The sequence below is a fragment of the Neopelma chrysocephalum genome, unplaced genomic scaffold, assembly GCF_003984885.1.
Source record: "Neopelma chrysocephalum unplaced genomic scaffold, ASM398488v2 Primary Assembly neopelma1_155, whole genome shotgun sequence".
NCBI lineage: Eukaryota > Metazoa > Chordata > Aves > Passeriformes > Pipridae > Neopelma > Neopelma chrysocephalum.
The window spans coordinates 2,050,425-2,064,666 of NW_020897817.1; the positions used below are offsets into that span (position 1 = coordinate 2,050,425).

A 14,242-nucleotide genomic window follows, 5' to 3' on the forward strand; every position below is an offset into this window, starting at 1 on the left:
GCTCCGCCAATCAGAGGGCGCCTCGCGCGAGGGGTTGCAGCTCTCCGCCAATCAGAGGGCTCCTCGCGCTCGCGGGGGCGTGGCCTCGGCGCCCTTAAGATGGCGGCGGGTGAGGGCCGGGCCGCGGCCGCTGCTCGGACTCCTATATCTCGTTTATCTCGTTTATTTGGGGTGTTTTACCCCCTTTCCCGGCTCTCGGGGAGCGGCCGGTGCCCCGGCGGGCCGCGAGGAGGAGCGAAGGGGGTGGGCTCGCCCCCAAAGCCCCGCCTTGGGGCGGTGCCGTTGAGGTGCCGGTTGGGCGGTGCCCGCTGAGGGAGGGAGAAGGGGCCGCTGGGCTCCGTCAGGGAAGGAGGAGGGGTTGCTGGTGGTGTCAGTGCCTTCGAGAAGGAAAGCCTCCTGGGCGACCTTATTGCAGGTTTTTAAGTGCCTGAAGGGACTCCAGGAGAGGGACTTTGGACAAGGGATGGAGCGACGGGACACGGGGAATGGCTTCCCACTGCCAGGGGGCAGGGATAGATGGGATATTGGGAAAAAATTCCTCCCTGTGAGGGTGGGGAGGCCCTGGCACAGGTTGCCCAGAGAAGCTGTGGCTGCCCCATCTCTAGAAGTGTCTAAGTCCAGTTTGGAGCAGCCTGGGATAGTGGGAGGTGTCCCTGCCCATGGCAGGGGATGGGTTGGATCGTCTCTAAGTTCCCTCCCAGCCCAATCTGGGATTTTGCCTTTTCAGAGAAGATAATCTCACATGGTGGATAAATCACAAGCACCCTGGTTTTATATCAATTTAAGGACATTTAAGCTGTTACAGGCCATTTCCACAGAGTAAATCCTTGCACATCCCCTGAATTCCACACACTGCTGTGGGAATGGCTTGGGAATCATCAAGCACACAAGTTACCCAAGTCCTGCTTCCAGAGTCCTTGATGTAGGGCTGGAAGTACAGACCCAGCCCAGGATGGGGTGGAGTAAATTGGGAAGGTCCCACAGCAAAGAATCCATTTCCTTGTCGGCAGTGGAAACGTCTCCAAATGGGTTTCTTGGGAGCCTTTTCCAACAAAGAGGCTTCAAAGAGTCGGTTCTTTCAAGTCCATTGGTTGGATTGGATTCAAACTGAGAGAGGGCAGGTTTAGATGGGATATATGGGGAAAAAATTCCTCCCTGTGAGGGTGGGGAGGCCCTGGCACAGGTTGCCCAGAGAAGCTGTGGCTGCTCCTGGATCCCTGGAAGTGTCCCAGGCCAGGTTGGAGCAACCTGGGGGATAATGGGAGGTGTCCCTGCCCATGGCAGGGGGTGCAACTGGACGATCCTTAAGATCCCTTCCAACCCAAACCATCCCATGATTCTGTGCTTAGGAGCTGCATTATCTGACTGCCACACCCCATAGGACCAAATCCATGTTTAATTTGGTTTTATTTATGTTTTTCTTGGAGCACTGGGAGGTAAATTGTAGAGCTCCAGGCAAGCACTGGAGCTGCTCCTGACTCCACATATTCCTGTGGGGGTTTTGTACACACACAGCTCATTCCCCAGGTATTTTTTTTCCTACAGCATCATTCTGAAAGTGCCCATGTTTATTATTTAGGCAGAGTGACAAGAGGAAGCAGCAGAAATTCCCAGGTTTTATCCCTGCAGTTGCACACCCCCCTCCCTTTTTTAAGCAGTAGGTAGTCAAAGCAACAGGAAGACAAAAAGACATTCCTTTAAATCCTTGGTCAAAGAGGACAGGAAATACCTTTCCTTAGTCCAAATTCTCCTGCTGGCTGAGAGTCAAGTGCAGGGCTTTCAGGTCCAAAGATTCCTGTTGGGGAGAGTCCTCACTCTGAGGAAAAAGAGGGTTTGTTTGTGAATACTTGGAAACGATTGAATTTTACGGGAAGGTTCCTTATCTGGTGATCTTGGATTGTAATGTGTGTTTTGTGTGAGTGTCTCAGTGACTAATCCCCTCCTGAATGACCCCTCTGCTCCCTGACCGGGTCATTCTTCCCTTGCTCAGTTTTTTCCTAACCCAAAAAGAGACTTTTTATGTGTTTATTTGTGTCTTTGCAGGGTGGGGGTTGAGACACCGGGAGCTTTTATTTAATACCTGAAATGTGCTCTGTGATCTGGGGTTGTGAGCTGTGATTCCTGGGGTCTGGTGTGAGTGATTTGCAGCAGTTTTGGAGGGGGTGGCACAGAGATGTTGGTGATTGGGGTTTGTATTAGTCCTGCTCGATAAAACCCCGTGTGAGGGAACACTCAGGAACGAGGGACTGGTGGTGGTTATGTGTTAGGACCCAAAAGAGTCAAGAACAGAGATCAAGGAGTTCAAATTGTGGTGCCTCAGCCAGTGTTTTCACCTTCCCTGTTACATCCCAGCACCTTTGGAAAGCAGCTGAGTTCATTTTATTGAAGGTGTTGGTTTTGCTGGCAGGTTGGAGCCAACTCCTGCTGATTCCTCCTCTGAAGAGGCTGCTCAGAGGGCACCAGGAGCAGATGAACCTCAGAACAGGCCTCTAGAGCTGGAAGCAGAGATCCAGGCAGCGACAGCGACATGGGAGACAGTTCCCCTCATTCCCCTGGACTCCGTCTGCATTGGGAATTCAAACAGGACACAGTTCCCAGGGCCAAGAGGTTGTTGGATTCCGCAGCGCAGCTCCAGGCCCTGCAGTCAGCCAAGAGGGTTCGTGTGTTGAGTCGTGTCTGCAGCACTCCAAAGCCATCAGAGAACCTGCTGCTCCTCTCCCCAGGTTCTCCCTGCTCCCATTTTCTGGATGACAGTGGCCAGGGCGACCTTGCTGCCAGTTTTTGTGGGTCCCAGTACGACGACGTGGCCATTTCCCTGGACACCAGCAGGTGCTTCGATGACACTGAGCTGGATGACTCCCTGCTGGAGCTGTCAGGCAGTGAGAAAGGGAACTCTCCTTTCGATTACACCGAGGAGGAGATCCAGGAAATCTTGGCAGATGATTGCACGGAAGCTGAGCAGCACCTGATTAGAAAAAGCCATCTGAGCCAAAGTGTAAATGAGGAGAGTGGGCAGGCCGGGAGCAGCAGCTGCAGTGGGGCCTCAGTCAGTGAAGATGCCTCGGAGATTGCAGAGGAACCAGAGGCACCTCTGCCCCAGGAGCATTCCCCAGTCAGTTCTGGGTGTTATCCTGGCTTTTTGAGTGGAAGTGCTGGTTTGGGTGGGATCCACCTGCAGCAGGACCTTGACCTGCAGGATCTCCTGCGTCTCAGCCCCTTTGCTGTCGGCGGTTCTGATGAGCCCCTGGAGGGCAATTATGTGGTGGAGGTGGAAAGAGAAGCTCTGGAAGCAATGATAGATGATTGTTTAGGATATGCTACAACTGCTGGTAGCTGCATTCTTGAAGAATCCTTGGAGCCTAAAGGCCAGGAAGGCCTGGCTTTGGATTGCCTGGGAAGAGCCGTGCCCTTGTCTCACCTTGGTGATGAGAGCCCAGCACCTGGGTCTGGAAACAAAGAACTTCCCAAAGCAACAGGCAGCTTGTTTTCAAGGAAATCAGACTCTCCAGAGGATGGTGAAGGGGAATCTCCAGGAGCTGAGCAGCCATCAGGCGACATTAAAGTAAACTCACATCTTAATTCTTGTAGCTAAAATGTTTTTAATTCCATTCCTTTGGGTTTGTGTTTGTGGTAATGTCCATAGGCTGTGTTTGTACAGGGGAGGATTTTTCAAGTGGAGCAAAGTGTGGTTTTTATATAACTGTACAATCAAAACTTACATGGAATGATTTTATTTTGCATGTTAATCCCCTTTTTCCTTACCTTTCCAGTTAAGTGGCACAGCTATAGTCCAGACTGTGCAGGAAGAGACAACCAGTGGGAAGAAACCTGGCAAAGTTATTATTGCCCCACAAGAGAAGGAGAAAAGGTAATTTTTTAGCAAGTTTACACTTTGAGAAACATCCCAATTATTTCCTCAACCAGTTTGTTGGTTGTGTGGTGCTGGGTTTTATCCTTGTCATTTAATTACAGTGCACTGAATTAGGGGGAAAAGCACTTAATAATTTACTCTGGAAGAGGGGGAAGAATATCGGGATGGTCCAAATGGGAAAGGAGGTGGTTAAGCCAGTTTGGGGCAGTGGTTTGCAGGCAGAACCGGGGATGTTTGTGCTGTTGTGGCTCCTCCCCGAGCACTTTTCCTGCAGATGGCAGCAGCGGAGCGGGTCGGGATGGTTCCTCCTGCTCCTGGAGGTGCCACTTCGGGGGTTTTTCCCTGCAGACCTGCTGCTCTCAGGTGTTCCGTGCGTTGCTGTTCCCGGCACGGCCCTGGATGATGAGAAAGATCTGCTTTTGAGGGCTCTCTGCGGGTTCCTGGCGAGGTAACCAGGGCAGTGACCTGCCAGGTCACTCAGCTGACCCTCCTGCTTTGCTCTTGGGTGTTTTATCTTTGCAGCTTTAGTCAAACAAACACTTTTATTTTTTTCAATCACAGAACAGGGCTGCAAGGAGGTCATGTCTGTAATAGTCCTGCAGGGCACTATGCCCTCTCTGTCTTCTGCAACCTAATTTGACAAGTGATCTAAAAAACACCCTAACACTATTTATTTCTTATTTTAAAGACTGAAACAACGGCCCTGCATTTCAGGAGTGAAAGTTGAGCAAAAGAAACGTTTCTATCCAGAGTGTGCACATCCACATGATGAAAAGGGTACCCCCTATAGCAGGTAAACCCTCAGGTGGGATGGGGTGAGGCTGGTGGGGAGGGAAAAATTGATGTCCTGGCAGGAGGCCTGGCTGGCTGGACTCATGTTCTTTGATGTTTTTAATGTATTTGTTTTCAGAGGGGGATAAAAAGTGCCTGTTACACTTGCTCCAGCACTACCAGGCACACAATTCCTGCACAGGACTCACTCTTGCTCCAGGGCTGGTTCAGATGAGTTTCAAGATTGGGGATATCTGGGAAAAACGTTGTAAAGGGAATTTGAGTGTCAGGGATGTTCCCAAAACAGGCCTGTGTCAGCTGGGAAAAGCAGAGCTGAGCTCTGGCTTAGCCTTGGAAGGTAAGTTGGTCTTGTCAGTTGACAACTATCCCAGAAACATGAAGCTTGGAAAAGCCCTCCCAGCCCATGGATCCCCCCTGTGCCCCATCCCCACCTTGTGTCCCAGCCCAGAGCACTCAGTGCCACATCCAGTCCTTCCTTGGACACCTCCAGGGCTGGGGACTCCACCACCTCCCTGGAACCTGTGAACTCAGCCTGGGGGGATCTTTAGCTCCAGTGCTGAGGTTTGGATTCAATGCTGACACCTCCCGAGTGTCACCCCAGCGGTGTCATCCCAGAGCAGAGGTGCGAGGGAAGGGGTTGTAAAGAGCAGGGTGTGGGTTTCAGCTGAAGGGTGACATCTGATGGGGAGGCCTGGGATGTTCTGAAGGGCAAAATGTTCTGGTATCTTCCAGCCACGGCCTCCCCCTGTGGTTATTTTGAGCGTTCACGGGTGCAATAATTGTCATTTCTGGCGAGTTGTAAGGAAGTGACAGTTGTGTGGAGCCTGCACTTACCCGGGCACAGGAGCAGCTGCATAGCCACAGGGCTGCTTCCAGTGCATGAATGCAGCATAAGTAATGCAGAGGGGACGAGGCAGGCAAAGCTGAAGTGGCCTGTTTTCTCTTCCTTTCAAATTAAAAATGCAAGACGTATGTTGTGAGTCACAGAAAATCAGGCAGGAGCTCTAAGTGAGCGGGGCTGACGAGTGAAATACAGCTCTATTTTGCCGGGGAAGAACATTGTCTGGGATGCACACAATTTGATTTTCTTATTAGTGCAAACCTCTCTTTCTTTCCAAATAGCTGCGGGCTTGGAATCCAGCCCGACAGACAGCGTGGGCTTCCCCAGTTGTCACAGATAAACCCTCTCAGTGGGCTGGCTGTGCCCTGTGTGCTGTTCCCAGGCACCTGGATCTGCCTTGTGGATCCTTTGCATGGCAAATGGAGAGTGATCCCCAGAAATTCATGAAGGAAAATTAGCAGGTTTCAGAGCCAGCAAGGGAATTCCCTCTGGGAAGCAGCAACTAATATATTGCTGCTACAAATCTTTAGCTCTGTTTTGAGTTGCAAATCTCCTGGCATTTGTCTCAGTGTGATGTTTGCCTTTGCTATCCCATCTTTTATGTAATCTGTCTGCTCTTCCTTGTATCCTGGCTCCTGCTGCTGGGTTGTCTGAGGGAATTCTGGGCTGTCTACAACAGAGATTTTTGTCTTTTCCCTCATCTGCACTTGCAGGTTCTCTATAAATACAACTTTCATATGTATAAATACAGCTTTCACCCATATATCTTAGATATCTATATCTTAGATATGTTATATATATCTTATATAGTCTTATATTGGGTGATTGAGTGCTAAAAGTCACACTGACTGGTTGAAAGAAATCCTTTTATATTCAGAATAAACTTTTCACATCGAGCCGTCTCGAGTGAATTGGGAGACAACCCATGTGCCTCCTCTCATTCTGGTTTCTAGATGATATTCAATCTGAATAGATAAATTTATTTGCAGCTTCCTACAGGGGTTTAAATGCTGCTGAGGCTGCGTTGTAGCAGCTGTAAAAATGAGATGTGACTTGAACATCTGCTCGGCGCTGGGTGGCTGATCATTGACCACACAAGATTTCTGCCAGCTGACCATTTGTCAGCCTTTGCACCTCGTTATTGCCCTTTATCCAGCAGTAAACAGAATTATTTCCCTCTTGAGGAGATCTCCCTCAGCGATTCTGGGTCTATATCAGCCACTGAAGTAAACAGGCTCCTAAAACTGTGTTATTTGGAGCAAAATCATAGAAAAATTAAAGATCATCCAGTTCTACCCCCCTGCCATGGGCAGGGACACCTTCCACTAGACCAGGTGGCTCCAAGTCCCATCCCAGGTCTCTGGGAAGCTGATCTTTCCCTAGCAGGATTCCATCAGGAGTTCTCCTTGAGGCCTGGTGTGTTTGCTAGAGGTTTATGATGTTTTCAGCAATTCTATCAGACTTCTTACAACCTGGCAGAAACCTGATAAATTATTTCCTTGGATCACTCTTGAATCAAAGGGAGAGGAGGAGGAGGAAATACCTTGTAAAGAGTCACAAACCATCTGGTCTTACTGTAATAACAAAGATCAATATCTTTAAAAAACAGTGTGTTTAAGGTGATGGAAAGGGAGAACAGTGCAAGGGAGCATATGGAGAAACAAATCTGTGAAATACAAATGAACTCTGTGCTTGCAGACTCTGCCTTGAAAGGGTCTGGTCTGTTGATTGATGCTGAGCTGGCTGAGGGGGAAAAAAAAACAACTTAATCTTGAAACAGTTCTTTCCTGCCCAAATTCATTTGGCTTGAACAGAGAGCAGGCAGGGAAGGTGCAGGACTGGGGCTGTGCTGCCATAAAGGAGGAATTACCTTTAGTGGCTGAGCCTGGGAGGGAGATATCACTTCAAAGGAAATGAAATCCACCTCCAAACACTAAATTTCAAGAGGTGTGGGTTGGGGTTTAGAGTAGGGGATGGGGTAGGAGTTGATAAAGCAGATTTCTAGGGGGTTTATGGTGAGGGGAGTGGGAAGAAGTTACCAGTTCTTAGGGGGTGATAGTCCTGGTCCAGGGGCTTCTCTCACATGGCTTCTGTTTGCAGGGGGTTTTGCAGAGATAATCAGAGCTCCTGGTTTCTAAATGAGTAGAACTTGCCTGAGAGTCTCATCCTGAATCTGTAGTTTGGTCTCAACTGCTGTGAAAGGACGAGGGATGTTTTAATCTGAACTGCCACAGAACAGAACTTGTTTAGGGTGTCACTGTCCCCTTTCCTCGGGTGTAATGGCCAGAAGGACTCTTCCTCTGAGCCCTGGGGTAGATGGTTATGTGAGGCATTGAGGTAATAGCTTTTTCCAAGTATTTGTGGGGTTAGGCTGCCCCTGAGACTTTCCCTTTTCCTCTTGGAGAGGAGCTCAATCCTCTTCCTGGAGTGAGTCACAGTGGTAGTTTGCACAGCTTGTCTGCCCTCAGGCTCAGAGGTGAAAGGAAATATTCCCTCTGCTTTAAGACCTGGGACTCACAATGCCAAGGGAGGGAACTGACCTGTGGAAAGGCTTCAAAATTTGTGAAAAGTTGTGATTTCTTACACACCTATTGCAGACAACACGAACTGCTGTGTACAGTGAGAGTTTGCCTTTTGTGAGCTGTCCTGGAGAACCTCCCTAAACAACCCATCCCAAACCCCTGGATTTTTCAAGAACACTTTTTAAAAGTCCCCTCTGGAAGTATCATTTTTTTGGACACAAAATGTCAATTTTCCCTTTGGGTAAATAAAAGCTGATGCTGCAGTTTTTGAAGGAGACCTGGAATTGCTCAAAAGAGCAAGGGAAGGGAAGGGCTGTGATTCACATCCCTCACATGACTGCAGTGGCAGGATGGAAAATCCTCGGGGTTTTTCACTGGCCAAGGACACACTCACTGTTCTTTAGGGAGAGACCTGGGAGAGATGGACTCCAGCAAGGGCAGCATTCCAGGGAAGGAGCTGTTCTGATGGAATACAGGCTGAAAGAAATCTCTCCCCAGCTCTTGGTGTGACCAGGTTGCTTTGGCTTGAGACCTTCTGCTCACTGCCTGTCCTTGCTGTAGAAATAAAACTCTCTGTGTTGTGGATGTGCCAACCCTGTGCCAGGCAGATGTTCCTTCTCCAAACCTGGTTTTGCAGGAATGACCCTTCCCATGTTTGTCCATGCTCCTTCAGATTTTATTTTGCTCTGCAAACCAGATGGGTTTGCAGTTTATAAATTGTGTTTCCTGAGTTATGCTCATCCCTGTGCACAGAGAAGAAGAAGAAAGAAAAAAACAACAGAGGTGACAGAGTTGGCTTTCAAAATTATCTTTTCCAAAGTGCAGAAGGGGCAAAGCAACCTCTAATGATGTGACAAAGCTTTGTAGCACTCTGAGGCCTGGAGATAACCAAGCTCGTTGAGGTAATTTGTTTTTTAATCTTGCTTTTCTGAGGCTGCTTGGAGTTTTGTGGGGGTTTGTCTTGCTATTTCAGAATGTGCAAATGAGAGGATTTAAAGTGAGTGCAACACTTTGGGAGGAAAATTTGCTGCTTGTTTGAAGTGCCTGTTAGTTGAGCCTCCTGCCTTTGTGGTGGGCCAGGGAAGAAAGAGCTTTGCAAAGGAGGTGATAGAGCACGAAGCAGAGTCCCTGAAAGGACAGGCTTTAAACTTCTAAAATATAAACTTCTTGCTTTCCAAGGTGCCTTCTTAGAATGTGGTTTTCCTTTCAAAACCTCCTCAGAGGAAAATTAGGTACCAGCTGCAAACCCTGAGGAAATGGAGAAGGTTTTTTTCAGAGAAGATGCTGTTCCAGCCTCTCATAGCGATGCTTCTCTTGTGTTTGTTTTAACCATTTGACTTCCTTTTGCAGAAATTACCCAAGGTCCAACAAGAAACCTACCCAGAGGTACAGCCACACCCACTGGGTGAGCAAGAACTTGGCCAAACTCCACGATTTCCAGAGCATTCCCGACCACTTCCAGTGTAACCCCGTTTGATTTTGCTGTGTTCTGCATTCACAGTTGATAACTGGTCTGGTTTTGAAGTGGTTTGTATTTGGACAAGTTGTCTCCTGATCTGCTTTTAAAAAGGCCAGTGGGAGTTTCTCTGGTTTTGAAACATTTGAGACGGGTTTGGAAGTGCAATTTAAGAGTGATCTCCTTTGTGTGGGCAGCTTTTATGCTTTGCACCCTTTGAACTGCAAACAACCTCCTCACAGGTCACAGGTGGAGTTGGTGTTCCAGAGGCAGGATGGGATGTTGGATCATTTCACTGATGGAAGCTGGAAAACGGGCTTTGAAGTGGAAAAAACTTGATTTAAAAAGCTCGGCATTGAATCTCCTGCCGTGATTGGGATCCCTTTGGATAACATGAGGGTTTAAAAACTGTGAGAAACAGCTGTGGCTGCTGTTCTCCTCCGTTTGACAAAGTTGTGTGTGTTACTGTGAACTCAGGAGGAGCTGCTGATTTCACTGCTGGCTTGTCTTGTTCTCTTGCTGTTTTTATCCTGAAAAGTTTCCCTTTTTTGATTGTTTCGACTTGTTTCATTTGTGACTTCTCTTGTAAAAGTATTTAACGAGATTTGCACTCGAGTTTATAAATATTTTGTACCTGTTAAATGTAATTTTCTTTTTTTCCTGTGTTACTGGGGCCCTTCTTTTACTTGCACTTGCCTTCCTGGGCTGCCCAGATGAGTGTGACCTTGTGTTCATTTGTGTGCCACAATCCAACAGCAGCTCCTGATCTCTGTGCTGCCTCCATCTCCTCTAACAGAGCATAAAACCTCCAAATTCTTTGCAGTTGGAGAGGATGATCTTCAAAATGCTCTTCCCAGGGTTGTCAGCAGGACCTTATGACCCCTTTAGGTGTTTATGGGGGGAATTTGGAGAGCAAATTAGGTTTATTCGTGGAGGAAATCATATTATATTTTCATCACAGTAATTTGATTTGGTTTGGAGATGCTTTTGGTTAATATGATCTTAAAGAGATAAAATTTAAACTGATGTTTTTAGGGTCGTGGTTCATATATTTTGTTCTTTTTGCCCTTCTGGAGCAGGACAGGAGGAAGTGGCTTTGAAAAGCAGGGAAAGTTTTTCTCACTGTCCCAGATGTGCAGTGACTGAGACACAGAGAATGGAAGTAATTTGTGCCAAGGATAAGCAGGGAAGCTTGGAGCAGAGCCTGGCACTGCCTGACTGCACCAACTCCCAGATAACACAGCCCCCAGTGAGGGAGGAATCCATGGGCAGCACGTTTGGGGGTGGGTTGTACAGCTGTGGGTGGTGCATGGCCAATGTTAGGGCTTTGTGTCAAGAATTCTCCAGCAAATATCACGTTATTGATGCCCCCAGAGCCTCTTTGGGTGACTTTTACCTCTGTAAATTTTGTCCTCAGAGAGCCTTTCATGGGAAGAGAAGGGGAAATCCCTTGGCAGCACTGATTGGGAAGTGGGGGGGTTATTAGCACATGGTGGTTGTTGTCTCCTAAACCAGTGAATCCCATATATTAGGTGTTCTGAAAAAGGAATAATTTACATGTGGTCCTGAGGGCAGTTTCACCTGCTGTCCAGGTCACAGAATTCCAGAATAGTTTGGGTTAGAAGGGACCTTGAGGCTCATCTCCTTCCACCCCTGCCATGGGCAGGGGCACCTTCCACTAGCCCAGGTTGCTCCAACCTGGCCTTGGACACTTCCAGGGATCCAGGGGCAGCCACAGCTTCTCTGAGCAACCTGTGCCAGGGCCTCCCCACCCTCCCAGGGAGGAATTTCTTCAGCCTCCTCCTAACAAAGTTTGCTTCAGGCATTCTGAGAAGGCCACAGGGGCAGCAGGAGCCTGAGTGCAGAGCCTCTCACCCCCTCCCGTGGTGAAAGCAGCCTGGCTGGATTGCTGGAGGGTTTATCTGATACTAAACTGCTCCCAGACTGGCTTTTTGGAGGCCAGAGGTAACTCAGCAGTGGCAGCAGCTGCTGCAGTCACACAGTGCTGGGAGAGGGGAGCTCTGTCTCCACCAGTGATGGACGGTCCCTGCTGATCAGCAGGGGGAGAGCAGTGGGAATGCCACAGGAAGTCTGCTCCCTTTGCTGAAATTCAGAATTTTCCACAATTTTGTTATGTGTCTGTTCATGGGGTTATCACTGAGTGGTGTACAGCAGCCAGGGTGTTATTTATACCACCTTCTCTTAAAACAGGCTTTCTGGTGGTGGTTCTGCCCTGCTGAGGGAATGAAATCCTGCTCAACAGGCAGCACCTGACCCTGGCAGGGTGGGGATGGTGCCTGCAGGGTGCTGTGGCTCAGACCAACTTCCCTGTGCTGGACACAGGCAGGTGCCTCCTCCCGAGGTGTTTGTGCTCCTTGTGAATGTAAAACTCTCACATGAATGAACACAGCCAGCTCTGCTCTTGGAGAAGGGATCGAGGCTTCTGGGGCAGCTTTGTGGCTGAAAATTTCCTTCTTTGACATTGCAAGTGATTCATATCTGCTGAATGGTGGAGACACTGCAGGGGGAGGGAGGGGTTGTGGACTAAACCTTCGTGGAAGGACGTGCTGTGTGTTGGCTTGAGTGTAGCCAAGGGCTGTGTTGATGATTTTTATTTTTTTTTTTTTTTGCTGTAGTAGAATCCAGTGACATCAGTAAGACTGGAAGAAGCTGCTTTGTGCAAGCCCTGCGTGAGCTCTGAGACAAAATGCCTCACAATTAAAAATTTAACAGCGTTCATCGATGTGTTACAGGCAGCCAACAGCAGCTGGAAGACAATGGGACTGAAATTAAACTACTGTGTGGGGTTTTTTTTTCTGCCTTCCTCTCAAAAAACTAACCAGCTCTTCCCTACTTTTGTGCTGCAAGGGGGAAGAAATTATGCCCTGAAACAAGAAGTAGCGAAAGCTGGTAATAATCACCCTTTGGTTGAGAGGATTTCTGGTGCCATACAGGTGCAGCCTGTGCTGAACAGGCCTGGATGGTATAAATAGGCTTTATTTAGCAGTTGGTGGCACTAAATGTGGGGGTTTTGTCAGCTAAAAAGGACAAAGTGTCAAATGGCATCGTGGGGCTATGTCATTATTGCCACTCAATGGCTTTGCATCCAGATTCCAAGGAAAAAGATGGCTTTTCTGGCTGCCAGCTTCGCTGCCTCCATCTGGGATCTGAAATTCAAGCTGTGCCTTCCCTGGCTCTGTCACTAATAATAAAGATTCCTCATTTGGAGCTTACTTAAACAAAATTGATGCTGAGGCAGGAGCTGAGAGAGAACCCAGCTCTCCTTCCTCGAGGCTCGTGGGCTAAAGCACCAACAGGGAGGAACATCCTCATTTTAATCCACCGGGTCATCAGACAATTTAATAGACACCAGATTTGTGGAGGAAACAGAAGATATTTTAGCATAACAAGCATGTTGATCACGGAGCTTTTTAACAAATGCTAGAAAGCTGATGGAATTTGGTCAGCTCAGCGTCTGCTCCCAGACTCGGCAGTAATGGCTCATTATGTGTCGTTAGGAAGCTTTTCTGCAAATCTGGGGGAAATTACATTTGGTGGGGAACATATGGTGTAATGTTCAACTCTCTCCTTGGGAAGTGCAGGCTGACTACTCAGTCAAAGAGGTGCCATATTTTTATCAGGAGAGTGGATGTGCAGCTGTGACATTCGCTTTGGAGTGAGGTAACCTTTCATGTCTTTGGCAAACACTGGCATTAGCAGCCTGTTCCTCCTCCCAATTTAAATCTCCTCCAGAAAGTCATTACCAGCTGAGATTGTACTAACACTTTCCGCCGTGTAGGTGTTTCCTCCTCGGATGCTATTGAACTGTCAAGGAATAAAATGCCTAATGTTCTCATTTTCCTCATAGGAGAGAGCCCAGAGCTTGTGCTGGTGCCTGTGGTGGCGAGGGAGGTGTGAGAAGTGGCTGGTGCTGTGTTGTGAGTTGGAAGGACACGCTGTGCAGGGTTTGTTTGCTCCACACTTCCTCCCGCGGCTCCGCTTTCCTAAACTCGTGGGGGAGGAATATATTGGCTAAATTGTACTTGTAGGCATAATATTACAGTGCTTGGAAGGATGGAGGCAAGTGGTGCTTAACTTTAAACACTCCCTGAGTGTGCTGGCAAAGGGTTCTGTTTGCAGCTCCTTGCTCCTGTTGTGCCCTCGGTCTCTGCTCAGTTGGTTCTTGGAAATCAGCGGGATTAATCCCCAGGGGCTGCTGGGGGGCTGCTCCCCTTTGCTTTTAGAGATCAGCAGGGAATCAGCACTTGCAGGGCTCTCTGGGCTCCCTGTCATGCCAGCCCACTCCCACTTGCTGCTTTTTAGTATTTATTGAAACCTCCTTTTTCCAGCTCCTGCTCCAACAATGAGTCAAAATCAGCAGTCAGGGAAAAACACGCGGGGAACGTGGGTGGCCTTTGGGGTATGTTCTGCTGTGGCCCAGCATGACTTCCCTCAGTGTGTCTTGGGTTTATTTTTCCCTGATCCCCTCCTTTTATTGACTGCAAAACACCTCAGGAGTATCTTTTGGCAGCTGTTGTTGGGAATGAGGTCTCTGTTCTAAAGATGGGCCTGAACTCACACAGGCCCAGAGCCTTAATGGTGTTGGACTCTCATGGGTGACAGTGGAATTTAATATCTAAACAGCTTTGATGTTTATGACCCTCAGAAAAGCAGGATTTTAGATAACTTTCTTCTCCTATAAGGGGAGAACCTTTTCCTAAAGCGTGGTCTTGTTGCATCACTTCAATCTTGAGTTGCTG

The 14,242-nt window shown here is 48.4% G+C and overlaps 1 protein-coding gene across 5 annotated transcripts in view; it reads left to right on the forward strand.

The window, feature by feature from the left end:
- LOC113976243 (S100P-binding protein-like) overlaps nt 1–14,242 on the forward strand; it is a 26,028-nt gene continuing 11,786 nt past the window's right edge. The window contains exons 1-5 of one of the 5 annotated variants that reach the window (XM_027701259.1): nt 1–109; nt 2,408–3,562; nt 3,771–3,868; nt 4,560–4,664; nt 12,119–12,256. In XM_027701259.1, coding sequence (XP_027557060.1) covers nt 2,528–3,562; nt 3,771–3,868; nt 4,560–4,664; nt 12,119–12,131 — 1,251 coding nt within the window. In that variant the 5' untranslated portion in view covers nt 1–109; nt 2,408–2,527 and the 3' untranslated portion in view covers nt 12,132–12,256. Of the gene's footprint in view, nt 110–260; nt 416–2,407; nt 3,563–3,770; nt 3,869–4,559; nt 4,665–8,101; nt 8,793–9,376; nt 10,489–12,118; nt 12,257–14,242 lie in introns of those variants that run through there. The other 4 variants (XM_027701257.1, XM_027701258.1, XM_027701255.1 and 1 more) reach the window with 4 other exon arrangements.